Source organism: Strongylocentrotus purpuratus, unplaced genomic scaffold, assembly GCF_000002235.5.
Source record: "Strongylocentrotus purpuratus isolate Spur 01 unplaced genomic scaffold, Spur_5.0 spur5_scaffold_5, whole genome shotgun sequence".
NCBI classification, from domain to species: Eukaryota; Metazoa; Echinodermata; class Echinoidea; order Camarodonta; family Strongylocentrotidae; genus Strongylocentrotus; species Strongylocentrotus purpuratus.
In genome coordinates, this window is record NW_022145611.1 from 41086153 (window position 1) to 41111463 (window position 25311).

The 25311-nt window shown below is 36.1% G+C and overlaps 1 protein-coding gene across 1 annotated transcript; it reads right to left on the reverse strand.

The window, feature by feature from the left end:
- Positions 1–8616: 8616 nt before the first annotated feature.
- Positions 8617–20561, reverse strand: LOC100894116 (calmodulin). The gene is made up of 6 exons (XM_030999489.1): positions 20285–20561; positions 16913–16943; positions 15915–16067; positions 15239–15365; positions 14395–14510; positions 8617–9655 (listed from the first exon to the last, which is right to left on the reverse strand). The coding sequence occupies exons 1-6, from the start codon at positions 20285–20287 to the stop codon at positions 9555–9557; spliced, it is 531 nt and encodes a 176-aa protein (XP_030855349.1). The 5' UTR covers positions 20288–20561; the 3' UTR covers positions 8617–9554.
- Between the last annotated feature and the right edge of the window lie 4750 nt (positions 20562–25311).

Sequence of the window (25311 nt, forward strand, 5' to 3'; positions counted from 1 at the left end):
TGAATACATAATATATGTGCGTGTGCGCATGTGTGTGCGTGTGCGCTCGTTTGTGCGTGCGTGTGTGTGTGTGTTGTGTGTCCGTGTGTGTGGGTGTGTGTAGGACTACAGCGCTTACGAAAACTTATTTCAATGTTCCTGTGCAATGTGTTTTTTAAAACATTTGTAACACAACCAGAAAGGTCAGAATATAAATGCAAACTTACATTAGGCGGTGTCACACAGAAAAATCCCTTAAAAAATCCCTTGAAAAAACCTTTTAAGGGAGAATTTTCATGCTTCGTTAGAGTATTTTAGAAGGGATAATTGATGACAGACAGCAATTAAGAGGATAACTAAAATCCGGAGTTTTGGCCTCTGTGTGACACCGCCTATTGAGGTAAATTTTACATATTTGTTAAGTCGTGCACAAAGTCCAAGACAAAAGATTCGTCACTCCATTACGATATCAAATGCAAATTACTATCAATTGCAAGTTAGCTAAGTAGTACACACAGAATAAAATTTGAGAAAGAGGCAATTCAACTATGTAATGAAAATTAAACAATTCAATTCAATTCAAATCAAAATCATTTTATTCTTGAACACCAAATAAAACATAAGATTGTACATTCGTAAATAATTACATTTGAACAAGAAAAGTAGGATAGCAAAAAGTATACACTTGAAAATAAGAAGCCTCCAGATTTTGTGTGATACATGTCAGATGAAAACACACTGTATTAAAAAAAAATCACGATATGTATTTTTTTAAATAGAATCAGTGCACACAAACACACACTCACGCACACACACACGCACAAACACCAAAGTTCCATTTCAAAGTTAAGTTTGGACAAAACAATGCTGAAAATCAAAATATACAGTACTACGATCGACCTTTCTCCAATAAGTTCCCGACCAATTTTTTAAAAATAAATCCATTCGGGTTTGACAAATACCAACAGACAAATTGATTTGAGTCTGAATGTCGCAGCAATACCAAATATTGGCTCTTTGGAGAGTTTAGACAAAGTTCAAATGTGAGGCAACTGTGCATTTAAGTGGACCCGACGCCTTTCAATTTCTCCTCAATATCAACATACTGGTACTAAATCGTACTTACTTTTCCTTACCATCTCATTAAATTACAACTCGTGTTGGTCAATCTATTTATGTATTTGAGAATTTATGTAATTCAAAACTTGATTAATTTCTTCGGGAAAAGAAAGGTTTGAAATTAAGCAAAAAAAGATAACCAAAACATAGATCTGTGGCTGCAACCTAATCTATATAATACCACCATGTCCACAATCATGACGTAAGCAAAGAGTATTGAGCAAATATTTTCTACTGAAAATGTCATTCGAATATTTTATTGAATGTTATAGTGATGGATACAAATCTGGGATAAAAAGGACAGGTTGTTAGTTTACAATATCTTAGAAATTATTTGTTTCGTTGAAGAAGGAGATATTCAATTTGTTTAGCGATTACAATTATAAATTTACATTCATAGAAATCTGTGAAACATCGAAGTAACGCTGTTTTATTATAAATTGATCACATGAAAATAATGACATAATTATTAAGAGAAAAATGCAGTAAAGGGTCACTACTAAAATTCTAACCTTTGGTCATATTTACACGTGATACATAAGCCTACAATGTGCAGTCCTTTAGGTGTCCTATAGGTGCATCAGAGAATTTACATTTTCAGTTAAGGACACTAGAGAACCAGATATATCATGTATTATGTAATATCTATATGTAAAATGTGAGCGAAGCTTAGTTCTATTGAATAATGAAATTGAAAATAAAATTGAAATGTAGTAATGTTGGCTAAGAGTCGCAATAACAAGGAAAATAGTGTGGTTACATTATGTCCATTTTCGTACAGACGATATTCCTGAAGCGGTTTCCTTGAAAGCAATTACAACAAATTCCACTGATTCTGATCAATTTCAAAGTTTAATTAGCCACATAAAAAATCCCTTGAACGCATAGTTTCATTAGTTGGATATAAAGTTTTTATATTTTCTTAAGTGTTTTTTATCTTTCCAAATATCAAAAGTTCAACGAAGCTTTGAGAATCTGTGACATAGTTTGGAAAATTAATTTAGCATTCCAAAGGTTGTCTCATTACGGTATGATTGGAATCTATTTAATGACATTCATAATAAGGTAATAATAATAATATGATATAATATTCAGTTGTTGTATAGCGCATGTCACATTATATAACGTCTCTATGCGCTCAGATATCAGATATATTGCTGGCAAATCGCGAGGGATGAAAACATTGTTAACCTTACCGACTCTGAACGATGCACATACTTACAAAAAGAAAGCAATTCCTTAGTCTGTATACCTTAAAGTATTCACTGAATCGCTAGGAATTATAAACACTTTTTGGAAAGATTATATTTAGTAGGTCAGCCAGATCGAAACAGAAACATCAGAACAAGCATCTTTAGGCAGATAAAGAACCCTGACATCAATTTCCCGCCCCCCCCCCCCCCACTCAGGGGTCGGAATGACCGCATGCGTGTTGCCAAAATGTCCGGTAAAGGGGTACTTTTCGTGCGACAAAGTCCGGCCCGAGAATTTTAAAATAAGGGGTGTATTTGACTTTTCACCCGGAGATTTCTTTAAAAAGGGGATGTTTTTTCGTTTTTTCTCACATCTCTTTGGACTCCTGAGAAATTATTCCGAATTTAGGGGGGTATATTGGGCATTTTTCCTGATTAAGGGGGGTCTCCAAGGCAGGAAAAGCCCGCGAAAAGCCCGCGAAAGGGGGGTTCGGAAATGTTGGCAGTCCTCAGATAGGGGGTGCTTTCAAAAAGAGGGAACGAGCATATGCGTACCCTAAATAACACTGAGTGGGGGGGGGGGGGGGACCGGGATCAATTTAGTTATAGTTTGTTTAAATTGAATTAAACGTTTCATTGAGAATACTGAATATATCAGCCCGAGGGTTGCATTTCATTCAGTTTACAATTTAAAAAATACATTAATTACAATACATTAAATCAATTATTTCATAACGCTTGCGAAAATATATTTAAACATAAAACTAGTTGATAAGATATAATGTTATTATGTTTTAAACTAGGTATGACCAACATTATTCTAACAGCTAACATAATACACCTGTGAAATTGATTTTTTTTCTTATACGTGACTGTAATATTATAAATTCTAATAATGAGAATAATCTTGAAGAAAAGGTATAGCAGGTTTAATCCTTTGAAAGGTTTAAAATTATTATGAGGGAGAAGCATAGCTGAATCTTCATAGCCATGGGAACAAAGTTTCAAAATAAAACATCGTTCATTTTGTATAGATTTCAAACATGGTGATGAGAGAATTTTGTTTCAAAAATCAGGAGAAATGAATTGGGTAGTTTGGCAAACAATATCTTATTTATTTCTAATTGTTCATGTAAAGAGAATTCATACATGCCCCGGAAGGGGAACCCATCACTAAGGGTTGATATCAATACTGTACTTTATAGCACACTCATCTATACATGGTCATTATGCAAGCCTATAGTATAAAGCATATCCCTGTTTTGCTACAGTTTTGGAGGAAACCTGGAAATGCAGTTTGAAAAAACAAACTGAAATAGTACAGTCATATTTTTGGTTCTTTCCCTTCAACAATATTAGATGTTTAATCGCGTGAAATGCAATGGACTAAAGATATTTGTCTTCATGTAGGACTGTCAGTTGGAAATTCATGGCAGGACGAGTATTTTATTGTATGTTTCCTAAAAGGGAATCTATCTTGATTATTTAATTACTTTTGTCTTTTTTTATTATGTTAAAATGTAAATTGATGTAAATATATATAAAATGTGAAATATGTGAAATATAACACCACGGTAATAGGACAAGAAAAAATCTTGATTTGTGAAGAGCTATTTATTGTTAACAATAGGCAAAATGGGCATAAAATCATGGTTTTGATATCATTATCAAATGTTATATACCTCACTTTAGAAATCCAGCCATCTGATCGGTCGAAATTGGAGTCGTGATTTTAGCCATTTCCGTAACGAAACGTAAAATGCCAAAAACCAGTCAATAGTCTTTTGAAAAACGCCTAGGGCACTTTTCAAAAGACTATTGACCGGTTTTGGCAATATACGTATAGGCCTATATGCGTGCAATCTCAATGGGAAGGATTTTAGCACACAAACTCGAGTGGTGCGCGACCAGACACCCTATTAAGACTAGGTCTCGATAGCGTAAACAAACTTGATTACCATGCTTGGTAAGTCGCACATGTATTCTATGACCCTTTTCGGTATATAAAAGTTAAAATGACTGCTTTAATATTCGAGGCATAGTTGTTTTTAAAGGCTCTCGGGGAGGTTACATCGTGCTATCACCCCTCGGCACACCTCGGGGCGATAGCACGATGTAACCTTCCCTTGAGCGTAGACAACTATGTCTCTCATAGCAGTAATTATTACTGTACTATTATGCATTTGGGAACCGCTCCTGCTCATAATTATTTGCAATATTTATATCTAGGATAAACTTTTACAAGCACAAAGTTTTTCTTTAATGACTTCCTTCATAGGTGATGTGTGTAAATTAGCAAGGATTCGGCAAGGATAAACCACGCACACTTGAGATTTACAAGTTATTTATTATGGCAAAAGAAAGCTAACATGAGTGTAAATTTCATTCTGTCCAAAACCTTCGCCATTGTCAATGTGATGAAAGTGGGATAGTTCAAAATCTGTCACGTTAATTATTGTTCCTTTTCACCCCGTTTTACGGTGTTACTGAGGGATCCTAATTCTTATCCCGACACTACATTCAGCGTTGCATTACTTCTTACTCTTCTGTGGTAAATAGGAGTTTTATAAATATTTGTATTTAATATCTCTGTCCGTTTCATGTTTTGATGCTTGACGCCGATATACGCAGTGATGTTGGTGTCAAAATTCTACGTGTACATGCTTTAAGGAAAGCATCGCAGTATATAATATACACATGTGTTTTATAGATAGGCAAGCCAATTATACATTGCATGCAAATGCTAATTAGTCTCTGCAACTGGTATGTTAGGAATTTCCGATAACATGTACTACCGCAGCGTGCCGCATATATTTGTAACGATGGTCTTTGTGGTACACTAATGTACTATACTTTGTTGGAAGTTAGTTGGGTGAGAACGGAAAGGAAGCCTGGCACACGATCATGAGTATACCTTTTGGGCACCTTAATAAAGGCTCCCCTCTCTCTTAACACACTTAATACAGTCATGTTAATAATTATCTTAAAAGCTTATGTTTTGTTTCATTATATAGAAATCATCGGTTTTTATCAAAGGACGATTCTTCTTTTCCTGTCACCTCACACTCTCTCTTTATAATTTATATTATATGCCGATTGTTCTTTCCCTCATTTCTTGATTCTCCCCGAAAGTATTTTTCTCTCATGTCAAGGGCTTTTTCTAAACAAAAGTGTCTTTCTCGTCACACTCGGCCTTTGCGGTATCTTTCCCTTTCTCTCTGAAATACCTTCTCAGCCTTCCTTTGTTTAAGCTATAGTCCTGGTGATGGTATACTGTAAATGTACGTTTTTTGAAGAAGCATAATTATCACACAAAGCTTTCACTAAATTCACACTTGAATATTTTCATTCTGTTAACAATAGATAGCTCAGGAGGGTTTAAGTAGTAATTTACATAATAGGCTCGAAAATCACTCTTCACAAAGGCTCGGGGTAACAGCCCATGGTACATTGTGAGCACAGTCTGAACGCATTGCCATTACACAGTGGCCGAGTTGTCTTTTACAGAACATTTTCTAAAGGTCGCAGACAAAATATAGATATTTTTTTCGTCCGACAAGGACCATGCTTTTCTCTTTTATAAAAACGGCTCCTTTCTCTATAAAGACACGTATATAAAGATAACAATGGATAATTATCAATTGACATGAATTAATCGTTTTAAACGATCTCTCCGTGCTCTAAAACTTGATCTTTTGTCAGTTATTCTCTTTTATCGCTGCAAGAGTCTTGACTGCATGATATGTTAACAACCAGTGGCGGATCCAGGAATTTCTGACCGGGGGGGGGGGGGGGGGCACAAAATTGCATGGGGTGAAATCAGTAGCGTACGCAGGATTTTTTCTAGGGGGGGGGGGTTGACATTTTTAAATCGGGCCGAAAATTTCGCAACGACTCAGCCGACCGCTGAACAAGCGGGGGTAGGGGTGCACGTGCCTCCTGTGCCCCCCTCCCCCCCCCCCCCCCTCCTGGATTCGCCCCTGAACAACGTTTATTCTTTGTCTCCTGCTGATATCGCATTATCTGATATTTTCTTTACATTCATTACTAAAGATGTATGAAATTCTGTATACTAATATTGTAGTGTTATCGTTTTCTTTTCATATCGGAAAGGCTTAAAAAGGATTCCCTTTACGTTTATCAATCAATTAAACTTTTGTATTTGGAATGAGGAAAGCCTCACACCAATTTGCTACGAAGATTGTTATATTCGCTCGTAAGGTGGCGCCCGTCATGATACCTTTTCTACCTACATGTACGTAGAGCTTGTCATTTAATCATTTCCCCCATAACTGTTTGGTTTCTCTCTCTCTCTCTCTCTCTCTCTCTCTCCCGCTCTTCATATTCCGGATTTTTTTGTCCTCGATTTCTTCCCTGTAAAAGGTGATTTATTAGTGGCAGCATGCTTCAAAAAAGCCATGTAACGCCGAGAATATTGAGAAAGGTTAAGGGAGAGAAGAGATACACACAAATTACTGAGGTCTATAAAATAGTCTGCACTGGAAGACATACCAAGACAAATAAGAGGGATAGACAGCATAACAGACAAAAAACAGACATCAACAGACTAGTGACAAATAAAAATAAAAATTTAACTTACAAAATAATGACCAACAGGACAATTAATTATTTTACGTGTTTGCATAATTTATATTGATGATAAATTGGAAAGGATCATAAACAGTCGTAAACAGTGAGACATTATACCATGCTTTGAATCTCCATTGAAATATAACAAAAACGATTATCGTATTATTATGATTTCTATAGATTTCTATACATTTTATTCAATTTTTTCAACTCCTTGAGTACATGCTTTTGATAGGCCAACAATGCATACAAATTCACCCGCCAAAGTCGATGTACAACATTTACTTTACCCATGACAGATATATCGCATTTATAAAATATGATGATTATCCCTGTTAACAACTAAATTATTCATACTTTTACCAATTTTTGTAACTTTTTAAATACGCGAAAGATTGATAAGTCCCCATTTATGTTGCTTGAGAAAGTCTCTTATTAAATCTTACATTTAAAAGCATTCAAGAAAGGCCTTAATTAAACTAATCCACCTTTGATTCTTGAGTTCCGAAAGGAAAACATCAAATTTACAAAGAGTACGAATAATTGAATTGTTAACTGTGAATCACAATCAAGAACATGATCCCATATTACTACATCGTACTTTTTCGGCAACCGTCATAAAACACATAGTTTAAAAGGGTTTCATATAGCGAGTGAAGACAATAAAAAAAATTGTTTGATGATATTTTATTCCTTCCTCATAAATTCACATTACAAGAAATTATCACAATAAGTCATTTAGAAATCTTCGATACAAGACACTTCATGAATTACATCAATCAAAGAACAATGAACATAGACAAATCTCAAATTATACATGATTGTACATTTTTTTTTTCTTTCATGTACCAGTTTATAATCCAAATAACAATATGGAACGTAAGAAGTTAAATAATCCCACCCAATTCATTTTTTATTTCCTTCCTCATCAATTGACATTACAAGAAATTATCATAATAAGTCGTATAGAACAAGATCTTCGAGAAACTTAGATGTTCACACAGTGTACTGCGCCCTCTATGTCTTGCCTACTTTATTCAGGCCAAAAGTTGAACTCGGAATGCAGCAGTGTTGATATCGTATTTTTTCTGTGGTTATGGCACATTTTAAAGTAATTTCAATTTGTTATATAAAAAAAGCTATCCAAGGGTGAGCTTCTTTACTACTCACCGAGTGGGAGCTTGTGTTTTTAAAGGGTTCATCATGCGGTATCTTAAACTCTCAATTTCGTACACTGTCGCTCATATAGTTGGAATATTTTTGTTTTACCCCAATTTATGGAATTATTTTAAAAATAATTTTAAAATAATAGATCTAGATAATAGTATACATTCTCAGATGTTATTGAATAATAATTTGCCAATGTGTGTTTTGCGTGACTGCTAAAGCATGTGTATGCTACTATGCTTATCAACTAGGGGACCTACGCCCTGAGGATTAATGCCCCACAAAAGGGCACTAATATAGCACATCGACACGGTTTTGATATTGGGGCCTCACAGTTACGAGGCCATTGCTTTGTCATTGAACCATGACTGTACGCAGCGGGGTCTAGGGTAGGGGGCAGTTTCCATAAATTAAAAAAAAAATATATAAAAAAAAATGCAATAAATTGTCAATTATTTATTGCATTTTATCCCGGTCCCCAACTTAAAAAAATCCTCTGGACGGCCATGAATTATGACTCAAGTTGTTTCAAGTTATTTAAGTTATTTTAAACAATCCTTGGACTTGGTTAACACACAGTCTGTAACACCAAAGCAACCAGATTATCTAACACTTCAGTCACATCGCCAAACCGACTTCAAACCGATTGAAAACCCGACCGAATTTCGGCAAGTTGGTGTAACGTAAAGATTATTCAGCCTTCTCTCGGTCTGATGTTAAAGAAAAAAATGAGGTAATCTTCAGGGAGCTTAACATTAAAGTAACATTCAATTTATTTCGAAGAATTATCTTTTCGCTAATGTTTCCTTAGACATTATTTCGGAGCTCAAGATTACGCATCATTATGTTCGACAAAAAAAAGATTTACACTTCTTGAGACAGGTCAATCATAATTATGTACTTGATAATAGCAGATTTTTGTATCAGTTTTCAAAATCAAAATTTGTATTCATTTTGGCGATACAAGTTTACATCGCGAAGCCATTTACTTAAATAAAAGGCATACCCGCATGTATTAAAAGGAATTGACAGCGCGTATAATATTATATACACCAAGCATAGATTAAAATTCAAAGTATTTTGTTACGCTTAGACAGCTTAACTTGTCGTTATATTATCTACAATTTGAAAAGCATCCAGTGGAATATAGCAGTGTTCTTTCTTAAACATTGATTCATTTAATACAGATACAAACTCGATTATAACGCCACGTATTTTGATTTCGTCGTTCTTGAAATAGATGAAAATAGACAAAAGATACATTTCCATCACCAATTTGAACACTTATCCACAAAGTCTCGTCAATGTGAGTTTATTTCAGTCAGAAGGAAATACTCACAATCGTTAGGTTTCCTTTCATGACGATCTGGGTTGCAATGTTCCCACAACATGTCAGTTGTATTGTTGTCAGTACAATAATGACCGAAAAACCACGAAATTATCAAAAACTGAGGAAGACACGCGTGGTGGAGCATGATGTACACGTTTGCATAGTTTCGTTCGCTACTAATTACTTGTTCCAGCCTCCTGGGTGGATGATCCCGTCTCACTGCTTGATTCATGTGCATTCGCCGATTTCTTGTTAAAGTCCATGACAGCAGCTAGTTCTGAAATGGAGGAGCAAACATAAATGTTATGGGGCCGTAAAATAATGCCTCGTCACAGAGTTTAACTAAGATATTTGGTTTCAATACGGTGCCAGGTAAAAATGTCAGAGGTAAAAATGTCAGAGGAAAAAATGTCAGAGGTAAAAATGTCAGAGGTAAAAATGTCAGAGGTAAAAATGTCAGAGGAAGAAATGTCAGAGGTAAAAATGTCAGAGGTAAAAATGTCAGAGGTAAAAATGTCAGAGGTAAAAATGTCAGAGGAAAAAATGTCAGAGGTAAAAATGTCAGAGGAAGAAAATGTCAGAGGTAAAATGTCAGAGGTAAAATGTCAGAGGTAAAAATGTCAGAGGTAAAATGTCAGAGGAAAAATGTCAGTTGTAAAAATGTCAGAGGTACAAGCAAAAAAAATGAGTGCCGTCATAATATCTCAACACTTTTATCACACAGAATGTTGAGACGTACTGCTACTGCATGGGCTAGTCTATTATATTCCTTTCTTCCATAATGTAAATTTTATAAATGGCTGTGTGTTGTATTTCGTACATGTCCCGAGGATAATACAATGTGGAAAATAGATTTTGAAATTTATTTTGTTGTGATCAGGCTTGCATATAATATATGTCTAACATTTTTTGATATTTTGAATTGGTTGATGTGTTAATGTTTGTGAAACGGACCGTTTGGCCGGTGGCAGCCTGCAACATAGCCCGTGTAACATTCCAGAGACGAACAAAGACCAAACGAAGAAATGAAAATTCTCGACAAAAGTCAAGTGTTAAAGTGAGTAGTGCATTTAGTACAAAATAGTTACATAATCACGAGGAATCACGAAAAGTTACATATAAGGGCTGGGCGCCCCGAACTCTGCTAAAGCTTTTAGCACCTCATGGCGGCAAAGGAAGTGGAGTAAGAATGAGAAAAAACAAGAAGTCGCCCGAAAAGTAAAAAGTCGCTCCGAAAACTAAAAACCCACTCCAAAAAGTAAAAGACCGTCTCGATTCAGAAGCTCATCCCCATTTTAAACTCTCCGACAATTATAAATAACGATGTAATTTAAACCGAACCTCTGCAAAGCGCGCGCTTCTCTAAAATGTGATGGTGCGGTTGGCATTTAAAGATAAAGTTGAGTTCTGGTCTTGCGATTGCATTGTGAAAGAAACGGTGTGGAAGCAATCAGAAAAGGTTGATCATCTAGCATAAACATGTAAGTATTGGTGTGTAGTGCAAGGTTTTGGAGTCATCAAAATGATAAAATCTTTGGTACACAGAAAGATATTGATATGGGACTACACAAACATATGGCATACAAATCGGGCCTCATTTTAAAGCTGTTACTTGTCATATCTGGGATATGAAGTCATATGAAATAGATTTTCAGGGAATAACTTTTTTCTTTGATGTTCTTCCACACTTGCATAATAAGAATGATAACAAACGCTCACACATTATTGTTCACCTTTCCCCAGAACTCAACCTTCTCTTTAATTGATGTAACATGGGCGGCTTGCTGCTTTGTATCGGAGTAACAAAGCTGCTTATTGATTTTTCCCAGACTACTTTATACCGCAATAGTAATCGACAATATTTTATTGCAACGTGCGCACTTCGGAATGTGATGGTGCGGGTAGCACTGATAACATGGCTTTCTGCTTTGTTTTCAGCATGGACCCTACTTTCAGAGTATCAAAATACCAAGCCCACAAGAAAGTGGAATTGTCGGAAATATGCATTTATTGGAAATTACATATAATAGTAGTCATTGCCACACAGTTGAAATGTCAAACAATCTTCAAAGTGAAGAAGTGGGGGGGGGGGGGGGTCATAGATATCTGATCATATTTTGTGGGCTGTACTGACTTTTCTTTTTATTTAATGATTACACCATGGAGCGACAACTCAGCCTATAAAACATGGCCAAACTTCTCGATTTTAGAAATCTTTTCCCCCAGAAGTTTGCTCAGTGTACCAGTACCATTTGCTTATACAAAAGCATAATATACCGTATATCAATATTGAATAAGGCAGACTAATGGGACATGCATGGTTGCTACTCCGAGTTTCACGCCTTGCAAGCGATCATCAGACAACTGATAGCTTTCGTCAAAGTACATGATTCCTCTACAACCTTGGTACAAATACGCTCAAAATAAGAGCTATACAATACAATAAGACTACAATACCTGAATACAATACAATAAGAATACTCATGAGTAATTCCAATTGTATTTTATTAGTTAAGTCTTATTTTAGGGGTATTTGTACCGATTTAAGGTTGTAGGATAACCATGTACTTTTAAGAATGCTATCAGTTGCCTGATGACTGCGTGCAAGGCGCGAAACTCGGAGTAGAAACCATGTCCCATTAGTCTGCCTGCTCTGCCTAGGCATTGACCACTGTTCGGAAGGATATATAGCAAAGCATATAAGAGGAAGGGGGAGAGCAGCCGGGTTACCGTGCCCCCAGAAGAAGAATACCCCCCCCCCCGTCTTCCTTCGACAATAATCGAGCAAAAAGTCACATTTTGGGGCCGAAAGGTAAATAAATTTAAACTGGGAAGTGGAGAATAAAGCAGCGGTGAAATAACGACTGCAGAATATCCCTCGCTGTTCTTTTTCGATAAGCCTAATATATAACCCGGGTGTAACCATAACAAACTTGTCACATGCTTTTGTTTTTATTTTATACCTCTAACATTTATACCTCTGACATTTTTACCTCTGACATTTTTTCCTCTGACATTTTTACCTCTGACATTTTTACACCGAGCCTTCAATACACCAACATGAATAAGTTTCCACAGCTTTAGCAAAAAAAGAGAGATACGAATTGTGGGATACAAAGTTAGTTTGAGAGAAGGATTTAGGAGCGGGACAATTTCTTACAATAACAAGATGATAGTCAAAGGAAAATACTATAGGCCTAAGATATTCGATTGTTTATGAGAAGCTTGGTCGTAAAAAGACGCCGCGGGTTATACTTTAGCGGAGTTTTCCCTTTAGCAGCTTAAAGGTATTACAAAGCTTATAAAACATCCACAGGGGCATCCAAATATATCAAAATTGTAAAGATTCACTATCCACCCAATTTTCAAAATTTCCCAAAACTTTGTATTACCTTTAACAAACGCCTCATGAATAAGAAAAGGAGTAATTGGTGTAATGTGCCTTCTGTAATTTCTAAAATTATGTTTTGATAAATCATAGGGGATGCCCAAACTATAATTGCTCTCAATTATTCAGAGTGGGGTTCTGGATATATTATTCAAGTTCAAGTTCAAGTTCAAGTTCGTTTATTTATTTCATTTCCATAAAAACACAGCAAATGCAAATAACATACAAGTATAAATACATACAAGGAATGGTCAGTTATTACAATAGTTTAAAATGAAATTGGAGAACATAGGAAAGGCCATGGTGGCTTTGTATAAAAAGTTCCCCGAATATTATAATTTATATTATTTATATTATTGAGCATATATGAGTTCGAGATATCACAAAATACAGCGATAAACACAAAATACAGCAATAAACACAATATAAAGACAAAAAACTACAAACATATGTATGAAATAATCTAAAATTGGAGGCGGGGGGGGGGGGGGCAAAAAGGTTTGGAAGGTAAATTTAACGGTACTCAGAATAAAAGGTCTTTTCATTTTTGTTTTAAATATTGAACTGTTTTTATAAAAGCGGAGGACTTGAGGAAGAGTGTTCCATATGTTTGGCAAAGTATTTCTTACAGATTTTTTAGAAAATGAACTTTTTACTTTCCATAAATGAAACGTGTTACAAAGCCGAGTATTGTGAGTATGAATTTGGTTATTGATCGAAATATGGAGGATATTCTTTTTGGAAGTATATTTTGAAATTATCGCTGTATCGCTGTAAAATTTCGGTGAATCATGTAAAATGAAACGCAAGGAAATGTCTATATAACCCAGGGGTAGGTCCATTACTCATCATGAAGTATTAGGTTCTAGGACACCAACCCCCTGGACATCAACCACCGGATAATACCCCCTAGGACAAATACCCCCTAAGACAGCTACCCCCTAGGGCAACCACCCTCAAGGGAAACTACCCCTGGGACCCTAACCCTTACCCCAACCCCAATCATAACCCTAATTCATAACGGAGCTCGCATGTGAATGAAGCGAAGTTAAGGATATTTACACATACCGGTTTATCTTTTGCGTCAGATCTCTATGTATCGGTAAAATTTGCTTCTGTATGATGTTTTCGTTCACACAGTCATGTTTTAGATTCCCTTTTAACGCTCTGCGTGCGTGTGTGCGTGTGCGTGTGTGTATGTGCGGGTGGGGATGTGGTTTTTTTTAATGAATTAAATCCCCGCTTACATTGTAAGAATCTTATGCAATTTATTTGTTTTCTTTGAGCCCTTTTTCTCCACTCCAAAATGACCTCAGCAGGGGCGGATCCAGGATTTTCCAAAAGGGGGAGGCGTGAAATGAAAAAAAATTTTCGAAAAGAGCGAAGCCTTTACGGCTTTATGAACCTAAAAATGGTCTATAGTAAATGCGTAAATTGAACATTTACGTGCATAATTATTTCTTAGCTTTTTCCCATTTTTTTTTTCTCGGAAGGAGTAAAGGGGGCGTGCGCCCTACGCCCTCTTCCTGGATCTGCCCCTGCTAAGTGACCTAAAGTGAGGATTTTAAACTGCCAACCTTCACTCTGGACAAAAGCTATCCAGAAATCTATTAGTCCCGCATACTCACCTTCGAAGGATATATCACCATTGTCATCGAGATCCAAATCGGCAAGCATCTCGGGGATATCCTCTTGGATGACGTCATCTTTCAAAACTTCGAGAACCATTCGAAGTTCGTCTTTCCTAAAAGCATGAAATGTTACATAATGTATTCAAAATATATTATTCTGATCGAAATGTTATTATGATACTGTTTTCATTAAATTTGTTTTCTCTCACTCTTTCCTTCTCAACCTCTCCCTATTTCTCTCTCTTTCGCTCTCTCTCTCTCTCTCTCTCTCTCTCTCTCTCTCTCGCTCTCTCTCTCTCTCTCTTTCCTCTCCCTCATTCTTTCTCTCCCTCGCTTTTCCTCCCTTATTCCAATTCATCTTTCTTCGTTTCCTTTTCTGTCCTCTCTCTTTTCCTTCCCCAACCCCTCTCTCCCCCACTTTCCCTTACCCTCTTTCTCTCTCTCCAAACTCTTTCTCCACCCCTCCTCTCAATTTCTCTTTCCCCTCTATCTCTCCTTCTTCTCTTCATCTCCCATTCTCATCTCTCGTCCATCTCGTACTGCCAATGGTCAGAGGATTCATTCTTATCTTCACTCATACGCGGTGTACCTATAAAGCCGTTTTATTTGAGTATTTGTTATATATATATCTTGTCACAATTTATGAAATATTTATGTTTTAGACTATGTTAGTTTGCATTTTATATTTCACTTGTACATTTGTATGTTTTTTTTTATGTTTTTATGCTAATCAGGCTACTCCGTCTAAATGTTCATGAATAAATACATAAATAAATATATATGATAAAAAGCCAGAAATCTGCAATTGGAATCTGTTTATATTAATGTTCATTCTACTTACTTCATGATTCCTGTATTTTCCTTATCAAAGACTCTAAATACATCGGCGATGATGTTTTTCTCATCTTCATTTCTTATCTCCGACATGATGAGGAGAAAGTCAGTGAAGTCGATCCAACGGCCACGCACTGCAATTTTGCAAAAAGAAATAAGTAATAGAGCTAAATCAAAATGTAAAATGTAAAAAAAAGTCGTATAATGATTGAGAAAAATAGTTTACCATCGTGACTATGAATTTGGAGCTAGGATCAGGGCCCCATTGCATAACACTTACCACTAACTTGGTCATCAATATTAACTATCGTGGCACATCACTCAACAACTAATCGATTCAAAGTTTCCATGGAAGCTACCATTAATGGCAATGTTTTCTATTTTAATGCAGACCTTCTTTGGTCATTTGGTTAAAAATAAGGATTAGACGAAATAATTTAGAAGACCGATTAGTCATAAGACAAACTTATTATTATTTATAATTATCATTATGCATGTGTGAATTTAAAGAAAAAAGAAGTTTGAAGAACAAATCATGTTTGGGGTTTGATTGGTTTTCTAATTCTCGTGTTGCATCCTCTGATGAGAAATGCTTTCTGTACACGCTCATGATGTGATACCCTATATACCACTTTCCCCAATTATTTTAAAACATATACATAATCTGATAGTGATACTCTTACCGAAACCATTGGCGTCGTGGAGATCGTTGATGATCTCATTCATCTTAGAATCGGTAGGGTTCTCACCCACAGAACGGAGTAGGAATCCGATCTTCTTGAATGGGATCAAGCCATTCTCCTCCCTGTCCAGGAGTTGGAAGGCATTCTTGAAATCTATTCAAGATAAAGAGAATGAGAAAATGAGAGAGAGAGAGAGAGGGGGGGGGAGAGAGAGAGAGAGAGAGGGGGGAGAGAGAGAGAGAGGAGAGAGAAGGACAGGTTCTTGTTCTGTTCCATTTAGCGCCGGTATCCGCCAGGCTCAATATGTCAATATGTATGTATGTACGTACTAGATTTAGGAAAATCAAGGTTGACGCATTCTCGATCGCCGACTGAGACGACGTAACGCATGTGCAGTGCCTTAAAATGACGTCACATGTTGCAGTCAAAGCTGTTGACGTGCAAATCTAAAAGTCCCTTTTCTTAAAAGTCCAATAGAGGGAAAATATATAACGAGTATACGAAATAGAGAAAGAGAGAGAGAGAGAGAAACAGACATAAAGAGACAGAGAGGAGAGAGAGAGAGAGAGAGAGAGAGCAGATTGAGCGGGACATAATGTATAGGCGAAGAAAGAGACACAGAGATAGACAAAGAGAAACAGTGTGACGGAGAGATAGTGATATACTCTCTTTGAAGTTTTTATTACATTAAATTTATTTCACGAAATTGTTTTCTTTTAACTGGTGAATTGCGATGACTTATACAAATCAATTTGATTTAAAAGTAAATGCTTACAGCATTATTTGTTTAAATGGTACAACTTAATTAAGAAGACGGGTGTCAATTAAACGTGATATTCGTACGTCTTCTGCCTGGCCCTTCTGTCATAGGAATGAATTGAGATGAGATAGAAAATACTGAATGTAAATGCTAGAATTACTCCATCCAATGATTATAGGTACATAATAAAGGCTTGAGGAGCTTTTTAATGGCAGGCAACAGTATTTAAATTCCTTACCTTCTATTTCTTCATCTGTGAAATGTTCAGCCTGCAAATTGATAGAGAAATTGGACAAAAAACATATGACTTATTACAGAGAACTGACATTTTTCAACAATTATTTTACATGAGGAAGAAAATGTGGAAATCTACATGTGCTTTCTCCGCAGATACATCCACCCTTATTGTTCAGCTTCTAGATTGGAATATAATTAGATGCTGCTTGTAAGTATCGGCTTGCATGGTGATGTAGATATACAGTAGGCTTGCGGTAACACCATGTGAGAGAGAGGGAGGATTGAAGAGTCCTGAAAAGGACTCTCGGTAACCTTTCTTGAGGGTGTGTAGTCCTGAAAAAGACGGTTGGTTATCTTTCTTAGCTTATAGTTCTAAGGAGAACTATATATAGCGCCGGTTTTCAGGACTACACACCCTCAAGAAAGATTACCGAGAGTCCTTTTCAGGACTCCTCAATCATCCCTCTCTCTCTCTCACATGGTGCTACCAAAGGTGCTACCGCAAGCCTACTGTATGGGATATATTGTTCCTACGCTTGAGGCATATTCTATAGTTAATAGTGTTTACACACTCACTTCAAGTTGTATAGGTTTAGACGTTATTTATTCAGATCTTAACATTGAACCAACCCATCGCTGCACCCTGATACATAATATTTAAACATTTTCATCGGTGTTTTCTGAGTATACGCCCACAACTGATGCAGGGAAGGAAAATATCCTTCTTTGAAGAACTTTGTGATGGGAAAGGCAACAATTTGACATTCTCGATAGCCGTTATAACGTCACTAACGTGTAAACCTACTTTATTAGTAGTAGCAGTATAGTAGTATTATCATTATCATTATTATTATTCATTGCCTTTGGATTATGATAATTTAAAATTCTCACGTTCAACCATTGTAGAGGCTGAGGTGAAACTGCATAGTCTGATGATCGTCGTTTGTTATTTCATCACAAAAGGTGGAGCGCATGATAAAGGCTCACCTAATTACATGAAATCGAGGTTTGGCTTCAATAACTTTTTGAAAAGGAAAAAACGCTCTGAATCAATGGAATAGCAGTAGCAAGTATCCTAGTTATCGATTCTTATCAGCCTTACATGATGGGCCGTGATTGTGTATGAATATCCATCGTCATGGCCAGAATAAAGCGAATAGAATTGAGGTAATAGTTCAATCTCTATTAAAAAAAGCCTAATCTCTATTATTATGTGCATTTGCCCTACACACTCAACTTCAGTTTTGCAAATGCAATCTAATCCTTTTTATCATAGGAAATTTCATTCAGACAGATAATGGCTTGAGGTCAGGCCTTTATGCGGAATTGGCCCTCATTTGTGATATTTTGTAGTAATAATATAAATAATAATTATACTGGATATTTTTATAGCGCGTATTAATATCCACCACGCAAGGTCCTCAAGGCTCGAATATTTTCGGTGCTCACAATATTAAAGGCATACCTTTACCTATTTAACACCTCGGTGGAGAGTGGAAAATGTTGATTAATGTCTTGCCAAATGACATTAGTGCCGCGGTGGGACTCGAACCGCGGACCATGCAATCCGCAATCCGGTGGTGTTTTCAATATAGACTACGAGTCCTCTTCATTTACTAGGTTCATTATTGTTACGGGTGCTTTCATTGTGACTGTAATTTCAGTAAATCGAAATGGTTGAAGACATCAGATAATAAACTAACTTTGTAATAATAATAATAGTACTGTGTTAACATTTAGACATACTCGTATGATTACAAGTGAATCATTAATCTGGTTCAGAAATAACTACCTCCATCCAAGTTGTCTTTAAAGAAGACAAAAACAAATTGAACGAATTGGATTTAATATGCACATGAAGGCACTTTAAGCCTAAATAGGGGCAGGGTAGGGCAGACATTTGGTCGAGGAAGATTTCGATGCGATCGGCCCAGTCATTATAATACAAAGATATTCATAAACTTCCCCGCATTTGCATAGTTATAATCGTATTCGTGCGTGACATCCCGCGAAGGCTGCGACACCAAAAGCGTTAATTTATTTATTTACTTTTTTGTATTTGGGAGCTTGTACATTTCTTGCCTTAATCACGCTGTTCTCATTCGATCTAATGTATCCGAAGTCCTGTCCTTGGATATGAGCATTACTATCATTATTAGGTCAATATGAAGAAAAATTGTATGAAATGTTGATGATCCAGTCGTGGTATACTGCTTGGGAAAGCAATGCGTCTGTCACAATATATCTATAGAGGATTGACTGTTTTTTTTTTTATAACCTTCTCATTTTTAATGGCACTTAGCATCACAGTTTGCAGAGGATCATCCGTTTATATTAATAATTAAAATAAGACACTCATATGCTATCATATTCAGGCCCGGTTCCGGGGGGTCGAGAGGGCCTTGCCCCCCCCCCCCTGACCAACCCCCCCCCCAAAAAAAAAAAACAACAACAACAAACAAACAAACAAAACAAAACAAAACAAAAACGCCCCTTCCCTGGCAAAACAATTTTTTTTTAAATTGTGATCAGAAGTTTACCTTCTGTTTTTGATCAAGAGGGTGGGGGTGTTGATTTTAAAAAAAAAGCGCACACTATGCCAACTCCCCCCTCCCCACTGAACGAAATATCGGCAGGCGCGATTTTCAAATTCCGGATGCAAAAAAGAAAAATCGGTGCTCACTAACCCCCCCCCCCCCCCCCCCCCCCCCCCCCTCACTGACATTTTCAAATTTCCAGGGGCGAAAAAGAAAAGAAATATTAATGCACACTACTTTCCCGATTTGAAAATTTCAGCACACTAAATTAAATTTGGGCCCCCCCCCCCCCCCCCCCCCCCCTCCCCTAAGAAATCCTGGATCCGTGCCTGATCATATTACTACCGTTATCTTAATAATTTAATATTACCTTGGCTCATAGTGTTTATTTACATTTATTACCTCTGTATATGTATTTTTTTCCCGATCTCGGTTATTGTAAAAATAACCCCAATTTGATTTTCTTATGATTGCTAAGGGTATGCTTTTAATTAACAAACCAAATCAAATCAGATCATAATATACCACACGTAGGGCGATAATATTACACTAGCTCAAAGTATAAAATCCTTTGTATATATATACCGATTCTTCTTCGCGCAGTCAATTGATTTTTTTCTTCTTCAGATCATAATATACCACACGTAGGGCGATAATATTACACTAGCTCAAAGTATAAAATCCTTTGTATATATATATACCGATTCTTCTTCGCGCAGTCAATTGATTTTTTTTTTCTTCGCCGTACAGGTATGAATTCACATGCTGTTTGATCATGGTTATCGGGAGTATGTATTATACATAGCTTATGAAATGACACCTCGGCAAATACATACCATTTCAGATACTTGGCAGAGTTGAAATCTTCAAACAATAAACTCTGGTGCTTTGGTACCACAGTCAAAGGTAGTCTTTGCCCGACAAACAAAGATTTTCAGATGTTTTATGCGAATGTAGTGTAGATAGAGGAGTTTGGTTAAGATCAACCAATACTATAAGACAAGTCTGTGATAACTGTAGCTGAAGTCCGTCGTCATGATCAGCATAACCTCAACAAAACCCTTCTAAATTTATAAAGATACTTGATCCAGAGAAAAAGAAAAGATGTACCAGTAACTTTTTGCCAACCTCTGATCAAGTTGCTGGTCCCATGTCGATTGCCTGGAGTGCAGCGTACACAGGCCCAAACTATGACGAGAGAACCAGCTGAATTACAATGGGTTCTGTTTGTATACCTGAATCTTTACTGATCCTGACACACATTCAATCACTCCTAAAAAGTACACGGATCAGCTCTTTCTACGAACTGGTACAGTAGGAAAACTGAAAAGCACTACAAACACTTAGGTAATACAAAGTTTTGGTATGGGGTCATGAATTTGGTTCAAATGAACATATTGGAAGCATATGCGATTTTACAATATGCAATGATCGTTGAAATCGAGTCTAAAGTGATGAAATTGTAAATAATAAACTCTTTATGGTGTATAGTTCCCTCTCAAGATTGCTATTACTTTAGCTTTAGAACATTGTTTCTTGACTACAATCGACCGATATGATATTCCCGTTTAGAAATTATATAACAAAACTGCATATTCTGAGATTTTCATGGTCGCAGCTACCATGGAATGAATGGCCTTAGGCGCTATTTGAAATTTACTGGGAGGACCGGTAAATTTTGTATTATTCAATTTCTCGAAAGCAAGAGTGTTTTAAGGGCTAAATGTTCTAGTGCTTTTAATACATCCAGGAGCATCCAAATATATCAAAATGGTAAAGAATGACTATCCATCCAATTTTCAACATTTCCCAAAACTTTGCATTATCTTTAAGCTTATTAATTTTTAAAGAATATTTGGATGATGCTTATTGTGGCTTTTCCAACATTAGTCACTAATAAACAATCATAATACAAATGCATTCTTCCCCATTTTCAGGGTCTTGATTCCGGGTAATACCCTTACAAATCCACTCCCATTTTTCAGATGATGGATTCTTCAAGGCGAGTTTCGAACCCGTAAATTTGTATTTCAATTCCATGTACCACTCTTTACTTTGAATTAGGCCCGGGGAATTAGGCAGTCAAAATTAACCTCTTCTTTCAATGTTTTTGTTAATGAGCGATAAAGCTTAAACCGGCATTCCAAATTGCTCAAGACTAAACTCTCATTTTTAATGCAAGCGTTACCGTTTATTCATCCACAAAGAAGGAACCGGAAGAAAAAACCCAGCTTATACCCCTAAACTACCGAAGATTCAAACCCGCACTATTGTTAAAAGGGTGCTTTTATGAATTCTCCCAATTTCAATTCGAAAATTATGTTCATGAATTTCATACAAAGAAGTGTAAGAACGACAACATCATGACGTACCTTGTATGACAATGGTTGAACAATTCCCTTACACTGCATCAAATTCGTATTCAATCGGCGCATGAAAGATGCCGTAATACCGACAACAAAAAATGCCTTAGGCGGTAAAACTTTATCTTTGGGAGGCAAAAATTGATCTTTTTCAAAAGTTTCATCATTCTGAACCTTTGTAATTCCGCAACACAATTTCCCATACCATGGTGTTCATAATACCACAAATAAAATAGCGTTCATAATCCTGAACATTTGCTGCGTCATTTCAAAGGTTCGTTTATCCTAAAGTTCAAAATTACGGAAGTGAAAGACGGTTTATTATTTCGAAGGTTAGTAATTCTGTAAAAACAATAAGTCATTTTCGGAAATATGAGACAATTTTTCCTTTTAATCTCAAATGCATGTCATAACTTCAAGTAGGCCTACAATTTGTTAAATTTGAATAATATCCTCTCTTATTGGTACCTTAAAATCGACTCGCAAAACACATCTATTTTTTTTATACTGCATGTTAATGATCATGATTATTGCTTTCAAATTATACAACAAAATGTCATATTTTTTTCTTTGATTTCGTGCACTCATGAAAAGTCTATCCACTGTTATGTGTAATAAATAATCCACCCCTTCTTTCCCTCCCTCTTTCTCCACTACCCTTCTCTCTCTCTCTCTCTCTCTCTCTCTCTCTCTCTCTCTCTTCCTCCCTCCCTCTGTCACTATGTCTTTGCTGATTAGTGATATCAATTCATCATGAAATAAATGAAATCATGTCGACGCCATAATTATTATTAGATTTTTTTTTTAAACTATCAAAATACCTTACATTATGATAATCGTGATAATAACAATGAAAAGAGCTCATTATTAAAGATGAAAAGAAAATAGGTAAAATGCAGTGTCATGAAATAATTCAATCGCGATTTGTTATATTTTTATGAAAAGATTATTCAAGGACTCTTCCTATATACGTACGATCTTGTCAGGGATTTCACTCTGGTCATCATGCATGCAATCGATGAAGTAGTTTTATCGTACTTTTAATCCATTGATATATCTGCCTGGTTTTGGTTAAGTGATTAAGAGTATCTGAGTTTACGACAAAACTTGAAATAGAATATTGACCTGTGGGTCATGAAGTATACAGAGAAGGATGTATATTATTCTGCAATACAGTCAACATGTGGGTGGAAACAGGCGCGTACGCAGGATTTTTTCAAGGGGGGGGGGGGGGGGGGGGGGGGGTTTAACATTTATAAATCGGGCCGAAAATTTCGCAACGACTCAGCCAGCCGCTGAATAAGCGGGGGGGGGGGGGGGGGGGGGGGGGGGGGGGGTAAGAGGACACTTTTTTTTTTTTTTTTTGGTCTCGAAATTTGGGGGGGGGGGGTAAGGTCAGCTTTTTTAGGTCAGTCGTGGGAATTTTTTTTTTTTTTTTTAATAATAAAAAAAAAAAAAAAAAAAAAGTCCAAAGGGGGGGGGGGGGGGGGGGGTTTACACACAAAAAATACCAAAGGGAGGGGGGTTTAACCCCCCCCCCCCTGTGTACGTGCCTGGGTGGAAATAATGATTCGCGTCTGAAATACAAGTCATTAATGATAAATATGCGGGTCGATCTTTGCAGTGGTATTTTAGAATTTCAGAATTTAGAATATGAATGATACAATCATGTTAACAGTAGGTTCATTGTACCCTTTAACTGAGATGAGGCTACAAAATAATAGTTATGGTATCTGCTGTTTGGAACCAGAATAATTCTGTGTAATTATGTCATGAGTTATACCGCCACTCTGCCTAAAACGGACGGTTTGTACTTTTGACAATAACAGCATTACAGTAGAAAGAACGTCATTTACTTTTTTGTCATAGTTTTTGTGTGGGTTTAGTTCAAATTAATAAATTGTTCAAGGACACATTCTCAAAAGAAAATTGTGAATTTGAAAATGGGACGAGATACACGATGGCTCATATCCAATTGATTAAAGTGAACCAATGGGAAGGAAACTGGTGTAATAAATATATTTTAGGTGATATTAAATATCACCATACCAGGCCTCATATACTTACAACAAAGACTTGTTTGAAATACTGAAAGAAGACATGGAAAGGCATGAAGTCACTGAATGGGTGATGGGAAATAAAGATCATAATTATACACTTGAAGATCTCTATGTGCTCAACAAAAAGCTCCCTCTATGGTTGTAAGGTATGGTGGAATAAAATATTTATAATAAACAGCGTAGTAAGACACCGAGTAAGATAATCATATTCTTCCATTATGCCATACGATACATTATGATAGACTCAAAAATTGTCTTCGTTTGGAAGTGGAATTATGATTACAATTGAAAGATGCAGCTAGAAAATGAATATGCAATTCAATTTTGAAAATAAAAAGACATTTTGAACAACTTTTTTAATCTTAAATAATCTGTTGTACGCTTTCACATCTTACACGTAACATTTAGGGACTTGAGGCACCTGACTGAAATACTCCCTGGGGAGTGGAGTTTTGCTCATATTGTGTGTGGGCAAGCCTGACTCCGATGAATCAAATTTGAATTCATATAATGATTCTTCTCCTTTCCCTTCTTCTTCATCTTTCTCTTCCTATAGTTGTATTATTGATAGCAGCAGTATCACAATAATGATTATTATCATCATTATTACATTTAGTATCATTAGTGTGGTGGGTATAAAAGTTAATTTCGTAATTATTATCATTATAATTGTTGTTATATGTTATTATTAATATTCTTATAATTATTGTTATGTTTCTTCTCCTTATCATAATAATCTTTTGCAATACGTTATGTGCCAAAAAAATTCGCTATGATATATCAAAGATGTCTACCAAAAGTGTCAATTCGTTACTGAAATACTATCAAGAGAAAATAAGAAACATTATAGAATTCATATCTCAAATTGAAATAAAATATAAAGAAGAAATAAGTAGAGATTACAATCCTGACAAAAGAAAATATGTCATAAATTATTGTCTTTAAGCTTAACCTTATTTGCATCTGGCTCTAGTTTTGCTTGGTTATTTGGTACTCGATGATGAACACAACATGGACACAATGAGCTTGTTTACTATTTGATGAAATTAAGAAAAAGTTTACATAATTTAAAATGATTACTTTCTGTTTTCCATGACCCTCGGGTATAATGATCTGTCTGGTTGCTGGTTGCAATAAGGTTGGTGATGGACGTGAGCGCTGGGCTGTTATAATGAAAACGAATAAAGAAATATTGGATTTTTTAAAGGAAATATTATAATTTTCAACAACATGGAGAAAATAGAAAGCAACTATAGCTTTAGAATTCTGTTTGCTTATGATTAAAAATGTGAGTCTATTCAAGTAACAAAAAGAAAAAGCCATAGTGAAACAGAAGCCATCGTACATCCCAGTGATGGTGTGGACGGCTTAAGTCAATAAGTCAAGTAACAAAAAGACCGTTGCGATGGAAACGGAATGTTGAAGAAGTTGTTATTTTTA

Coding starts and splice junctions, on each gene's coding strand:
- LOC100894116 (XM_030999489.1), bottom strand. Junction 16,068..16,912: donor CACAGATGAAGAAATAGAAG/GTAAGGAATTTA, acceptor TATCTTGAATAG/ATTTCAAGAATGCCTTCCAA. Junction 9,656..14,394: donor TGGTGATATATCCTTCGAAG/GTGAGTATGCGG, acceptor CCTCCATTTCAG/AACTAGCTGCTGTCATGGAC.